The sequence below is a fragment of the Muntiacus reevesi genome, chromosome 2 (genome assembly GCF_963930625.1).
Source record: "Muntiacus reevesi chromosome 2, mMunRee1.1, whole genome shotgun sequence".
In the NCBI taxonomy this organism is placed as follows: domain Eukaryota; kingdom Metazoa; phylum Chordata; class Mammalia; order Artiodactyla; family Cervidae; genus Muntiacus; species Muntiacus reevesi.
Window position 1 is genome coordinate 141,195,082 of NC_089250.1, and position 15,310 is coordinate 141,210,391.

Genomic DNA, 15,310 nt, shown 5'->3' on the forward strand with positions numbered 1-15,310 from the left:
CCCGGCCACTTCCCCTGGAACCCTCTGCACAGGCTGCTGGAATGAGGCAAGGGGGTCATTTTTCGCCAGTGCCTGATTCCTGCAACAGGTGGTCCTTGGATGTTGCCATGGAGACCCCTCCCCAGCAAGCCGCCTGGGAAAAACGGAGAAGCTACTGTGACCTTCAGACCTTTGCAGCCAGAGCGGCCAAATGGGGCGGGCTCTGGGGCAATTCCCAGCCTCACTTTTCAGGAATAAGTTAGGATGCAGAGCTTCCCTGGGCTCCCGAAGGTTCCTGCCACCAGAGCCCACATCCAGCACTTGCCTCTACTGGGCACCTCTGCATGTAGGCTCTGAGCCAACTCTAAGCATACTTCCTTTCATCTCACCACACACAGTAACCTATGAGATGAAGCATGTTTTCTCCATCTTGCTGATAAGGAAACTGAGGCAGAAATTGGTGACGAAATTTCCCCCGTGCCATGCAGCTCATAAGCAGTGGGGCTGGGACCAAACCATACCCAGGCCACTGCATGTTCAGCTCTTTCCCCTTCATCACGAGGTCTTGCGCTGCAGAATTCTGTCTATCCCACTCCTTACCTTGAGAAACCGGGCCTTGGATGGCACTGAGAACAACTTAGATAGGACATCCTGGGGCCCTATGGTAAGACCGTGGATTCTATCCAAGCAACACTGTCAGGTGGCTAAGAGCTCGGACTTTAAAGCCAGATTATCCGGCTTCAAATTCCTACTCTACCGTCGCTAGCTGTGTGACCCTGGGCACAAAGTCCAACTTCTCTGTGCCTCAGGTTCCCCATTTGTAAAATGAAGACAATGATGACACCCACCTCTTAGAGATGTGGTGAAGTTTAAATGAATGACTTGACTACTTATAAAGCACCAACAGCAGTGCCTGGCATACATAAATGCTCTCTACATCAATATTGCCTGATGTGATTACTCTTATTCCTCCTGTTGATGTTTTGTTTCCCACAAGGACCATAGCCCCACTAGAATGCTGGTGCTGGCCTAGCTGGACCAGCTGAGCAGGGAAGAGCCAGCTGCTCCTGCCCTGCAGAGCCCCAGATGCCGCAGATACCCTGAGACGATCTTCCCTCTTCCAAAAGTAATGAGTCTGCATCCATCCTTCTCCCTGATCCTTCTTACCAGGAGGAAAGACCCTCCAGTGGCAAATGGCCCTGATTCCCATCTGTTCCTGTGTGGTCTCAACCTGAAAGGAAAACCTCGGTGGTAAAAGATTTTGGAGAAAATCCTCTAAAGCAAAATTACCAAGCAAAAAACAAAAACACACCAGGATTTCTTGAATCCTCTCAGGAAACAAGAATCTGATCCCTAGTGTCTGGGTGTTTGTGATAAACCAAAAGAAACCCTTGGATTTCCTAAAGCTGCAGGAATAAACACCCTGGGCCCCTCTTGGGGTGTTCTGGGGGCTCCTCGAACTTCACAAGCATTTCTCACGGCGCCAGGGATGGGGGGTGGGGGTGGGGACAGCCACTCCTGGCGCTGGTTCCCCCCACCAAGGGCCAAAATCTACAGTGGTGATGGGGAGGCTCAGCGCCCTCTAAGTTCCCTTCCTGCCAGGTCTCCAAACACTGAACACACGCACTCTGTGAATGAGACAAGCCTCGAGGCTGGGGGACTGTATTCCTTAGTTCCTTTGAAATCCTACCCTGGCCAAATCCACAGACCTGAGTGTCCGTATAGTCAAACGGGAGAACCCAGGGAAGGAAGAACTTCCCAGCCCAGCTGCTGCCCCTACAGCAGCAGAGGGGCCCCTACCCCCACCTGCAGGCGGATGGGCTGCATGGAGCGCCCAGAGTCACAAAAGCAGGCTCCCCTCATTCCCTCTGGCTCCCTTCCAATCTGTTCTCCAGGCCATAGCCAGAGTGATCTTTTCAAGATGCAAATCTGATCATGTCACTCCCCACTTAAGCCCTTCAATGAACCCCCATCGCTCTTGGAATCAAGACAAAATCTCCTTAACATGGACTTCAAGCTCCCATGTGGCTGCCCCCATGTTCCCTGTTCCGATTGGTGCCCTCAGATGGCAGGGCCTTTGAATTTGCCATTCCCTCTGCCTACACACTCCCTCCTTCCTCTTTGACTGACTAATTCCTCCCAATTGGTCCAGCCTCCCCACACATGCCCACAGGGCACTCCCTCTGCTCTGCAGCCCCCATCAGGGCGGCAATTTTATATGGATTTGGGGGGTTCCTTGACTGATGTCTCTACCCTCCCATGAGGGTATAAGCTCCCTGTGGACACAGACGGTCAGTTTTTCCTCATTATTGTATCTCCAGGGCCTAACACAGTACATGCACCTGATACCTGAGAGATGTCTCAGTAGGTATTTCTTGAATGCAAGAACAAATTTGCATTAAAACTGACATATTCCAAATAGCATAGGGTTAGGTGGGTTTTCCATGTTTCTCAGCTCCTTGACTCAAAAGAAAGAAAGAAAGAAAACTGACACTAATTATGAAATACTCTCCCCAAATGGGCATCCACCAAGGAAAGCTTTACACACAGAGAACACTGCTCTTCACCAACAACCGTTCCATAGGCCGCAGGTTAAAGGGCTGACTTTTCCTCAGTCCACTTGCTGGAAAAATACCAGCCCCTGGCTTCAGCCACCCTGCTCCTCCACTTTCAACAACCAGCCCTTCTGTCTCAGGGCCTCTGCTCTCCTCCTCCGCATGAAACCCCACAGCTAGCTCAGCCCTCATGTCCTACAGGCCTCAATTCAAATGTCCCTTCCTCTCCACCACCTCCTCGGAGACACTTACTTAGCTCGTCCTCCAGATCTAGACGCGTGTTTAATACAAGGTCCTTGGGTAAAGGCCAGCCTCCCCTGCCAGGCTATGAGAGGCAGAGGCCACATCTGTAAGATATCACCTGTGAGGGTGCCTGGCACACAGTCTTCACTAAGTAGAAGCCGGAAGAACAATCCTGCCCAAGGAGCCTGGCTGCTGCCCGAGGCCTGGCATGCACTCCCGTCAGCTCCCAGCCTTCCCCACAGTCCTCAAGCCTCAGTGGATCATGACCCAGAGGCTCCCCCCGCCCAGTGGAGTCCATGGGCCTGGCACTAACTCAAGGACTGGGGCCTCCCTCCACCGAGTGACGAATCAAGAAACCCCAAAGATGAGAAGTCAAGGGCCCTGCACCGGAGCTGGTCTGCTACACAAGCTGGTCGGCCCAGACTCCTGGACTCCCACCTTGTTTCCTTGGCTTGAGGACTAGTGATATCTATGCTATCACAAGCAAGGGACTCATTTAAGCCTCATAAGAGCACCTGACTGTGACATAAAGCATTTAAGCAATGGCTCAAGATCAGCCAGCTGGTAGGTAGGTTGAGAACGTAAGAATTTGAACCCTAGCATGTCTGACTCCAGGGCCCAGGTTTTGTTTTGTTTTTTAACTTTAATTGCTATAAAAAACATATAACAAGATTTGTCACTTAACCATTTTTAAGTGCACAGTTCAGTAACGTTAAGTACACTTGCACTGTTGTACGACAGACCTCCAGAACTTTTTCGTTCAGTGAAACTGAAACTCTATACCTGTTAAACACAAACTCCCCGTTCCTCCCACCCCCAGCTCCTGACAACCACTTTTGTCTGAAAATTTGACTACTCTGGGTATCTCAGATAAGGAGACCTGGCTTATTTCACAACGTCCTCAGGGTTCATCCATGGCATAGCATGTCAGAAGTTCCTTCCTTTTTAAGGCTGAATAATATTCCATTGCATGTCTACAGGTTTTGTTTATCTATTCATCCATCAGTGGACACTTGGGTTGCTTCCACTCTATTGTGAATAATCCAGCTATGAACATGGGTGTACAAATATCTTTGAGACCCTGCTCTCAATTCTTTTGGGTATATACCCAGACATGAACTTGCTGGATTATATGGTAATTTTATGTTTAACTTCTTCAGGAATCATCATACTGTTATCCACAGCAATTGCCCTATTTTAAATTCCCAGAAACAACTCAAAAGGGTCCCAATTTCTCCACATCCTCACTGCCACTAGTCATTTCCTGGTTTTTTATAGTAGCTGCCCTAATGGGTGGGAGGTGATCAGGGCTCAGCAATTAATCCCAACTCCATGGTGTATTATTCTGTTCTGAGGCCCAAAGTGCACCCCAATTCCCTCACTATTGAGGTCCAGTTTTCTTCTTGCCAATGCCATTCTGCCCCGAAACCACAATGAGAAGCCCACACACCACAACAAAGAGTAATCCCCACTCGCCACAGCTAGAGAAAGCCTGCACACAGCAATGAAGACCCAATACAACCAAAAAAATAAAGTTCAAAAGAAATTAAAAACGAACGTATCTCAGAGCCTCGAGTCTCAGAGCACCACTTACCAGCTGGCTGTTTTACCCAGGACAGACGGCTCCACCTCTCTGAACCTTCTCCTCATCTACAAAGCAGTGGTTAAGTACAGCTGGGTTTCATCCCCCTTTTCTGGGGGTTCCACCTCCACAAATTCAACCAACCACAAATCAAAAGTATTTTTTAAAAAATTCCAGAAATTTCCCAAAAGCAACGTCATTTACATTGTATTCACAACTATCTGTATAGTATTTATCTCATATTAGGTATGATAAGTAATCTAGAGATGATTTAAAGTACAGGAGAGGATGTGAGTAGGTGATATGCAGATAGTACACCATTTTATACAAGGGACTTGAGGGTGGGGGACTTTGGTACCTTGGTGGTGGTGGGTGAGTGTATGTACTGGAACCAGTCCCTCAGGATATTGAGGGAAGATTGTAATGTCTTCCTTCCAGGACGGTTATGAGGAGTGAAAGTGGACGTGAGTAAAGCATCTGAGTCGGAGCCGGCACACAAAGGGCTGTGGATGGTGACCACCAGCACCGCCACAACTCCCTCCTTGACCCTCTCCATCTCTGCTCTTTGACCTGGCAAAGGTCCATCCCGCCCCCTCTCCGCAGGACTCTGCCTCCTTTCCACAGTCGCCTGCCGCTCCCTCTCCCCCCAGGGACTCCAATCCACCAGCCTCTCTGCAAACACCTCTGAGCGGCTTCCCGCGGAGCCCCTGCACTTGTTCTCTCCTCCCGCAGACTTCCTCACCACCTACTCGCTCACCACCATCTGCTTCCGTCTTCCACTTCTCCCGGGAAACCGTCCTGCCCAGCTTTGCCAGTGACCCCCCAATCGCAGCCCCAGAGCGTTCCCTGGCCCTCATCCTCAGACAGACGGGCTGCTCTCCACACAGTTAACCCTCTCCCCCACCCCATCTCCAAACGCCTTCTTCAGTTTGGCAGTACCTGCGCCGCCCAGGTGGGAATCACAAACGTTGAGTCAGGACCCCCGCATTAAATCCAGGATGAAAGTTCTTCTTGTTCCTGCCCAGCTCCCCCCTGGTGGCTCTCCCCTTCCAGCTGCCCTTTGGGCAGTCCTCCCGCCTTCAACGGATGCATTTTCTTCACCAGGAAACCCCAGCACCAATGAGTGCTTCACAGCTCCTCCCACAGCCGAATCACCAAAACGGCCTTTGCCTTTAAGACCTGCTGACTCAACAACTCTGGGACAGGCCTGGGAATCTGCATTGACACCAGCTTCCCAGAAGATTCTTTTTTTCCATTGACGTCTCTGTCCCACTGCCCTCATGGATTCCACCACTTCCCCCAAGAGACCCTCCCAACTGTCTCTCCAGTCTGAACACTCAACAGAGTCACCTTCCCCTATTTCTACCTCTAGGGTTATTTTTTTCACATAGTTTTTATTGGCAATTCAAACAAAAGAGGAGAAGCCAATTTCATGGCTTCTCCTCAAGGATCAATCACCCCCCCCAACTTTACTCTGCAAGATCATTCTTCCAGGCTTGGCCATGGGGTCACTCATGATGGTCCCATTTGCTCTTTCTGCACTCTCAGCCTCAGTCCAGGCCTGCCTCCTCTCATGCCCTGGCCTCTACTGTACCCTCTAAACCCTTTGAGGACTATAGTAGATGCCAGCTGCTGCTATAACAAATAACCACTTAAACACAAGACAAATGTATTATCTTATAGTTCTGGGGATTAGAAGTTCAAAATCAATCTCGCTGGGTTAAAGTCAAGATGTTCCCAGGGCTGCAATCCTTTCTGGAGGCTTTAGGGGAAGATCCACCCCTTTTCCTTTTTCATCTAGAGGCTGCCTGTATTCTTAGGCTCATGGTCCCTTCACATCAGTCCAATCTCTTGCTTCCATCATCACATTTCTCCCACTACTGACTCTGACCCTCCTGCTTCTCTTTAGGAACACTTGTGATTTTGCTGTATGTGTGCTCAGCTGCTCAGTCATGTCTGATCCTTTGTGACCCTATGTACTGTAGCCCTCCAAGCTCCTCTGTCCATGGGATTCTCCAAGTAAGAATACTGGAGTGGGTTGCCATTTCCTCTTCCATGGGACCTTCCCAACCCAGGGATCAAGAGCACATCTCTTTTGTCTCCAGCATGGGCAGGCAGATTCTTAACCACTGTGCCACCTGGGAAGTCCGTGATTTTGTTGAGCCCTCCCAAATAATCTAAAATCATCCCTTATCTCAAGATCTTCAACTTAATCACACCTGCCCAGTTCCTTTGGCCCAGTAAGGTAACATATTCATAGGTTCCAGTGATGAGAATGTGGACCTCTTAGAGGATCATTATTCAGCCTACCACAATGACCATATTTCCTAAAGCAAAGATTAGGATCATGAAATATCCTACCACCAGGTTTTAAAAAAAAATCATTAAACACATTTTTTTGAACAACTACGATGCACCAGGAGATGGAAATACAAAGATACAGGAGACACAGTCCCTGCCCTCAGGAAACTCAAAACCCAAGGTACCCATCAAGAAAACCACCTTCTTGAAAAGAAATAAGATTATTCTTCCCTACAGAAGAATTATAATTAATAAATGTAGAAAGAATAAGGGAAATAGAAAAGCAAAATTGGATAGTAATGGTTGCAGGCAACATCCATTAATGGATGCTAAAATTAGTAGGTGAGAATATGAGGACAAAAAGGATATTACATACTCTCAAAGTATCTCCTTCCAAGTATTTAATAATTGCCAATGTAAAAATAACGCTATAGTGGTTAAACCTGGCAGACTCCATCTTAACCAAGAGATCAAGATTAACATCACCAGCAATGAGACAGATCGATGTCACCCACCTCTGATAGGATGCTCTGGGAAGAATACATCACCTTGGTAGCATTCTTGACAAAACAGAAAATACCAAACGCAAACTGAAGAGCAGTCTACAAAATAAATAACTAGTTATTTTTATAAATGTCAAGATCATAAAGAACAATGAAAGACTTAGAATTATCACAGATTGAAGGAGACTAAGGAGAAATGACAATTAAATGCAATGTGGGATCCTGGATTGATCCTGTAATAGAAAAAGACATTGGTGGGAAAACTAACGGAATGCAAATAAAGTCTATACCTGAGCTAACTCTAGTGTACCAATGTTAATTTCTTGGTTTTGATCAGGGAATTATGATTAAGAAAGATGTTAACATTAGGGGAAGCTGGATAAAAGGGTGTATGGGAATTCTCTCTACTATTTTTGCAAATTTTCTAAAAGTCTAAAATTGCTTTGTTTTCTTCTTTTGTTTTGTTTTATTTTATTATTTGGATGTGCCAGGTCTTAGCTGTGGCAGGCAGGCTCTTTAGTTGCAGCGCTTGGGTTTAGTTCCCTGATCAGGGATCAAACCCAGGCTCCCTGCATTAAGAGCACAGAATCTTAACCACTGGACCACAAGAAAAGTCCCTAAGATTGTTTTAAAAATAAAAGTGTTTTTTAAGTTTTTTAAAAGAATAAAAACACAACAGTGATAGAAAATCCACTGTCAGAAATCACAGTCACCATAAGCAACTGGTAGGCTGCCGTCTATGGGGTTGCACAGAGTCAGACACGACTGAAGCGACTTAGCAGCAGCTGAACATCAAAATAATGTGCTAACATTATTACAAACTATAACCCAGTGAATAAAATGACAAACAGCAGTCCATACTATTACAAATAAATAACAAACAGATGGAGAAGCTGAAGTTCTTCCTTACAGTAGAATGCCAGGTAATACATAGAGAAAAAATGATGGAGTCAGAAATTTCTCATCAGTGGTACTAAAACTAGTGAATGAAAGTTTGATGAGGAGGATATTTACATGACCCCAAAGTATCTACTGGCCAATTAATTACTTAGTAATTTTTGAGCAGAGTAACTTTTGAGCAGAGAAGCCAAGAAGACACCAAATTACCAAGTAATCAAAGCTAAAATCACCAATATTGGGACAAATTGACATCATGTGTCTTCTGACATCACCCACTGAGAAGAGCGCAACATTGCTTGTTTATCATTCCTGGGAAAAATGTGTAACCTGAATGCAATCATGAGAAAAGAGCAGATGAAGCCAAACTGAGGGGCATTCTACAAAATAACTGGCCAGTATTCTTCCAAAATGTCAAGGTCGAAAAAAAGAAAGGCTAAGGAACTGGTCCAAATTAAAAGAGACTAAAGAACCATGACAAGCAGATGCCCTGTGTGATCCTGGACAGGATTCTGAACCTAGACAAAAAAAAAAAAAAAAAGAAACAGCTACAAAAGACATTATTGGTACAACTGATGAAATTCTAACATGAACCATGGAGTAGATTATAATATTGTACCAATGTTAAATTTTCTGATTTTCATAGCCTTACTGTCCTTAGAAAAAAACACACTGAAATATTTAGCAGAAAAAACTTATGCCTCCAATCTACTCTTAAATGGTTCAGGGAAAACAAAGTATATGTGTAGCATAAGATAAAGCAAAGTGGGCAAAATACAAACAACTGAGTCTGGATAAGGGATATTCTTTGGTTGCAACTCTTTGGTGTTTGAAATTATAACAAAATTAAAAATTACAATGAACCAAGGAATCTTTTTGGGTGGTAGAAATATTTCAAAATTGGGCCATGGTGATGTTTGCACAACTCTGTAGATTTACTGAACATCACTGAATAGTAAAATAATAATATAAAATTTTACACACACACAACCTCTGATGGTTCCTCATTCCTGTGGCCTATGCCCACCTGTTACTTCAGTCTCCCCTCTCAGAACTCACCTACACAAGCCTTCACCCCATCACCTGAGTCTGCTCCTCACTCTCCTTCCCAAGCGTACGGCACTCACCTCTGGATGCCCCAGACTCCCTTGCCCTGGCTTCACCACTCGCCCACCTAATTCCTGCCCAACCGTCCAGGCCCGGTTCAAATCCCACCTCCTGCAGGGCTCCATCTCCTCCTGTATGTCTCACTCCCAACTCCTTATCTCTAACATCCATGGAGTACTTTCTACATGCCAACATAATTCTAACTATCTCACATGCACTATTTCATCTGAAGTCACGGCCCTACAAGGTAAGTGCTCCCATTTTACAAGTAAGGAAATTGAGTCACTCGTGAGCCGGCTGAGCTTTCTCAAGTGGTAGCTGACAAAGCCAGGATTCAAACCAGACCATTCTCACACCCAAGGCTGCCCTGGTCGCCCGCTGTGCTCTGCGTCCTGCATCCCTGTGAGCATCCTTACACATCTGTTCTTTCACAGACAGACCTTTCTCCAGCCTCCAGGCTGCAAGCTCCCGGAGGAGCGGGTCTGTACCCTGGACCTCTGCAGACACTCTGCACACGGCAGGTGCCCAACAGCTGTTTGTCCGCCGCAGGCTGGGATCCAGAAAGAAGAGGAGGGGGTCTCGAGCTCAAAGAGAGGAGCCAATTCTCCACCCCGAGCACATCCCAGCTCCCTGGCTACTGCCCAAGGCCCGGCCGTCATCTGCTCTGGGTAATAAGTATTTGTATGGCGATAATTACAGCATTTGGGAAGAAAATCCCATTAAGCAAGAGCCCTGCCGAGCTGCTAATGCCGGCACAGAACTGGAGGCGGCAACTCCGCCAAGCTCCCGTCTGCTCCCAATAATGTGGGGGCTGCCTGTCCCAGCCTGCCGCCCGTCAGCCAGTCCCCAAAGAGCACGGCCACCCCCGCTGGCAGCCTTGGGCAGCCTGGGCCACCACAGCCAGCCTCCTGCCTCAGAGAGGGGGCACCACAGAAGGGGCAGCCCAGTCTCCATGTCCATCAGTGTTCCCTGGGGATCCAGAGCCCCCGAAGGGTGCCTGATGAGAGAGTAGGGCTGTGCTGGGATCCAGCATTGAGTGGTGCCCAAGTTCCTTTCACGGCCCTGCAATTCTCTGTCACCTTAATAACAATAATACTACTATCGTTTATTGGGCACTTGCTGTCCGCCAGACCCACTGCAAAGTGCTTCTCCCAGCATCACCACATTCAATCCTCAGGACCACCCTCTGGAGCAGGTCCTGTCATCACCCCCATCTTATGGGCAAGGAAATGGAAGTCTCCGAAGTCACACTTATCCCAGTTTGCAATTACGTGATTCTTCTCATATTGTGTCATTCATCTCCATCTCCCCTGCTGGACTAAATTCGGAGAGAGAGGGGTGGTTTCAATTTCCAGCACCATGCAGACACTCAAGAGACAGCTATCTGTTGAGTGAGTGAATTAAACTCCATAACCTGCCCACGGTCCCCACAATTGCAGAATGGCAGAGAGGGGCTAAACAGCTAAGCAATCTGGCCTCAGAGCTGTCCACCCTGCAGAGAGGCCCTGCAGGACACTGACCTGCACCCCAAATCCTAAGGGACATGGGGTGGCCCAGGGAAGGAGCACTCTGAGAGTCAGAATCCAGCGTGCAGCCTGGCCAACACTCAAATGTTTGTCTCCTCCTACACTTTCTCCTGCCCCACCTGAACCCTCAAGCCTTCAGCCTGAGCTTCTCCAGTAATAAAAATAACAATCACCTTGCCTAATGTTTGAATCACAAAGCATTTTCACACACGTAGAGTAAGCAAAGTCTGGTAAAAGCCCAGAGTAAGCGGAGTCTGGTAAAAGCCCGGAGGTAGCAGGTGTCACTCTCCCCAGAGGCAGAAGGGCGGTAGGACACCCCCCATGTGCCAAGTGAGCCTGCAGGTCCTCTATATGCATGCTCTCACTTAATCCTCACCATCAACCCACCGCGGTCACCTCCTTTTACAGATGGGGAAACTGAGTCTCAGGTCCAATGGAGTGGCAGCTCCCAGGCGGCACCACCAGTCACTCGGATCCCAGGAACAAGCCCAGCACACCTGCTACCAGAGACACGAGCCTCACCAGATGCCAACGTCTCCTGAACACCGTGACTCTCCAGTCCAGGAGACCAGAGTCCTGCCCAGACAGCCCAGGCCTCAGAGGCAGACAGGGCTCCTATCTGGCCCTCTGAGCCCCCTCACTGCAGCCACCACCCAATCACTATTTGGAATTCCAAACAGGCTCCCAGACAATCAGCCTGAAGGTGCCCTGGGCAGTCTTCCTTGGTCACAACCACCCACCCCCATTGAAGGAGGCTCCAGACACAGGCGGCTAAACTGGGAGAAGGCAAGGGCCTCCCAGGCCTCGGCAACTGGCAGGGAGCTAGGGCAGAGGATGGACTGGCTAGGAGGCAACGGAACTTATCGAGGAAGGCAGGAACGTAGACTCCCAGGGCCCAAAGAGCAGGGGAAAGTCCTACACCCACAAGGAGCATCAGTGGCAAGCCTGGAATACAAGCGTCCAAGGTCAAAGGGAGAAGTGGGGTCCATGCACACTGCACACTCTCTGAAACACTCTAGTCCAGAAGACTTTTTAAAAAAAAAAAAAAAAAAAAAAAAAAAAACCAACTGAAAGCCAAGGTCCTTGAGTGTAAGAAAAAACAATAGTGGCCATGACGGGGTCCCTCTGAGTCTGGGTCCTACAAAGAGACAAGCTCCCAAGCCTCCTCCACCATACCCCCAACCTTACCCTGGATTTCAATTGTTCCTCTGCAGTGAATTATTCGGCATCCCTTCCCCACCAGCCCAAACGGCCCACAGACCCTCTGGCTGAACCCATTTCCTCAACAGCTCTGGAGCCTGCTCAGCCTCTTCCCAGAAGTCCCTGCAGCAAACCACTGACAATTTCTTCCCACATGAGGAGACAGCCTGGACCCCGAGGTATGGAATACATGATCATAAAGTTGCTGGGCTGCACAGGCTGCCGGAGAAACTGCCCGGAGGACAAAAGACAAACGAATGCACAGCTGCGGTCTATAAAAATTTCACAGCCTCGGAAGAAGCTGCTGCTTCGGGCTCTGATACTGCACGACACCAATATTGATTAGACAGAGCATTTGCCACAGTTATTTTGAGTCTGCCCAAGGTCTCTTTTCAGGATGTGCGTTTCCTCTTCAAATGGCTCTTTCGCGGCCTATCTGTTGAAAACGCAGACTCCCTCGGCTTTCACAGCCTTTCCCACTCTGCGAAGTCATGCATATGGCAAGCCCTGGGTCTCAACCCTGAAGCCTCTAAAGGAAAAATCCAGGTAGAGATAGGCCTTCCTGACCCTTCCCAACCTCAAGTCCCATCACATCCCCCTGCACGCGGCATGTTTCAAGCCCGGAGCAAAGCTGGTCCACTTGCCCAGCAGGCCGGGCACACTCACATTTGTAGGCCTTTTGCTGATGCATTCCCTGTCCGGGCCACCTGCCCCTCCCCTTGGCAAAATCTGACCCAATCACTGTTGGGTCCCACGGTACCCTCATGAAACAGTCTATCCTCTGAGAATCTCCTTCACCTGAGAAAAGGCCTTCTAATCCCAAAGCTTCCCCCATTACCCCACTCTGCTGCCAGAGTTTACAGTTCCGTGTCCCCTTCCCCGTCCTCTCAACAGTACATCCCTTGAGAGCAGGGGCTTGCTCACTCCCAGCTGGAGCCTCAACACCCAGGGCAGCTACTGGCTCCCTAAATGTTTGCTGACTTCAGTAACAAGACTCTTCTCCTGATCCTACCATAATGAAGATGGCTCTCATTTAGCAGGCCTCACAATGTACCAAGCACTTCCTACACATTATCTTCAGTCCTTACAAGAACCAGAGACCTTATGTATCAACAGCCTCCTTTTCCTGATAGAAAACAACAAAGGCTCAGAGAAGTTAAGTAATTTGCCCCAGGTCACAGAGCAAATGACTGACTTTACACCAGGAAATTTCACTTACATCTCATTCTGATTTGCAAGAATTCAAGAGTTCATAAAAGTTAAAACAGACCTTGTTCTCAAAACTAAAGGAGAGAAAGCAAGAAAGGAGATGACTTCAAGATTCAGACCCAAGAGCAAAGGAGAGGGGCTAAAATTCTCAGACCTAGGCTGCTTCCAAGGTAACAGCTACAGGAAAAATGCCCCAAGGACAAGGCAAAGGAACAGAGAGGAGGTCCAGAGGGAACAGGTGTGGAGGGTGACCCTGCAGCCTTGGGGATCCTCTAGACAGATTTCTGACCTTCTGTTCCTCTCCAGGACCACACAGGATCCCCAAGGAATTTCAGTTTGTTCTAGCCTCTCCTGAAGCAGTATCTTTCCCCAGCATCACAACACACACACACACACACACACACACACACACACACACACACACACACACACACACACACACTTGCATCGATTCCCATCTAGATTGCGTCTAGATTGCAAATTCTCTGAACCCTCCACGGGAATTTTTCAGTCTCAGCCAATGTGCTCATTGCTGACCTTGGTACAGAGTTTGATCCAGGAGACTGTTCTCCCCAGGGTCAAATTTCTGCCTCTGACCAGCTGGGAGTCATGAAAATACCCCCAAAAGTTCTCAAGAGCCACTGCAGGGGCCCAGGAGTGTAAGAAGGAGAAGGGGGGTTTCAAAGGGGCTGGCAGCCTCCTCCCAAGTCCAGTTCAAAAATCTCCCAAGGCAGCCACCTCTACAAGCAGCACAAAGGCCCCGCATGAGACCAAAAATCTACACACACAGCCCATGGACATGGAGATTCTCCCAGCTTCGTGCGAATGACTGAGGTGACCCCACAGATCCCAGGAATTCACACACACACACACATTCTGCAAGAGAATTGGGGGAAACAAATTATATAAGTCTATAAACACACATGCAAGCTAACCACATACACACATGCTAACCACTCACACACTACAAAGCTTAGCCAGTCTAGAAAGGGCTGAGTTTTCTCAAGAATTTATAAGTGGGAGACAACAGGCTAAGAGAAATGATTTTTTTATGACTTGTCATGGTCAACGTCTTTAATCTCATGTCTCCCACTCCTAGTTCCTGACCTCTCAGCATTATTCACAGACTCCTGGTCCAGGTCACATCTACCCCTCTCTGGGTGCTGAATATAACATATCCCAAGCCTCAAACCCCAGTTCCTCAAGTCCATTGTCTGGGTTGGGGATGGCTGGATGTGTGGTGGGGGACCATGCCTTCCACCTGCAAGGGAAAAATTCTAAAGGCTCTGGGGCAAACAATGGGGAGCGACGCGGGGAGGGGGCGGGTGGTGGAGGACTAGAAACTTCAACTGCATCCCCTCCTGCTGCCCATCAGCAACCTGCAAGCCCTCAGAACCCAAAGGCACACCTTCCACTCAGAACACAGACCGAGCCCCATGTGCCCAGAGGAGCCACGGTGCCTGGCGAGCAGGAGGCACGTCCCTCCTGGGGCCAGCAAGGCTTTCTGGCACCAATTCATAGGCACTCTGGAGAAACCAAGTGCTGGCGCAGTGGGAAGGCCTGTGATACTGAACGCAGGGTGCAGGTGTGAGGATGGGAGCCGATAGCCCCACAAGGGCCCTTCGAATCCCAAGAAAGGGAAACAGTAGCGCTCTGGCTCCTGGCCCCTGGCAGGCACCGACTCCTTTATTCGCTGCAGAGCCCAGGCCCCGACGGTCTTGCCCCCATCTTTGGCCCTGAATAGCGTCGGGGTGGGAAGGCAACCTCCGGGCTCCCCGCGGGCTATGGATGGGGGCCATACTCACAGGCGCTCCGTGTTCCGCGGGATGTTCTTGGGGACGGCCCGCAGCCCGGTGCCGTGGCAATCCACCGTGGTGCCAGCGCAGGTGCAGAGGGCGGGGCACCCCGTGGCACCCAGGCGCCACGCGGCTGCCCACAGCAGCAGCCAGAGCGCGGGCCGGACGAGCAACGCCGAGGGCCCCCTCGGGGGTATCAGCGCCATGGTGCCCTCACCGCGTCCCGCTTCCGTGCCAGACGGCGGCAGCCGCTCACCATCCCCGTCCGGGGTGGCCTCCAGGTGCAGTCCCGGGGCAGAGCCACCGAGGAGACCGTGAGCTTGTACGCTGCGCCCTTGCGGGCTGGGTGGCACCTTGCTTCTCCAAGCTCCGGCGCCTGTGCGCGGACGGAGGGAGCGCGCCTTGGGCGGAG

At 49.4% G+C, this 15,310-nt stretch overlaps 1 protein-coding gene across 1 annotated transcript in view; it reads right to left on the reverse strand.

The window, feature by feature from the left end:
- Positions 1–15,104, reverse strand: part of SLIT1 (slit guidance ligand 1) — a 163,912-nt gene extending 148,808 nt beyond the window's left edge. The window contains exon 1 of the mRNA XM_065920057.1: positions 14,908–15,104. Coding sequence (XP_065776129.1) covers positions 14,908–15,104 — 197 coding nt within the window. The remainder of the gene's footprint in view (positions 1–14,907) is intronic.
- Between the last annotated feature and the right edge of the window lie 206 nt (positions 15,105–15,310).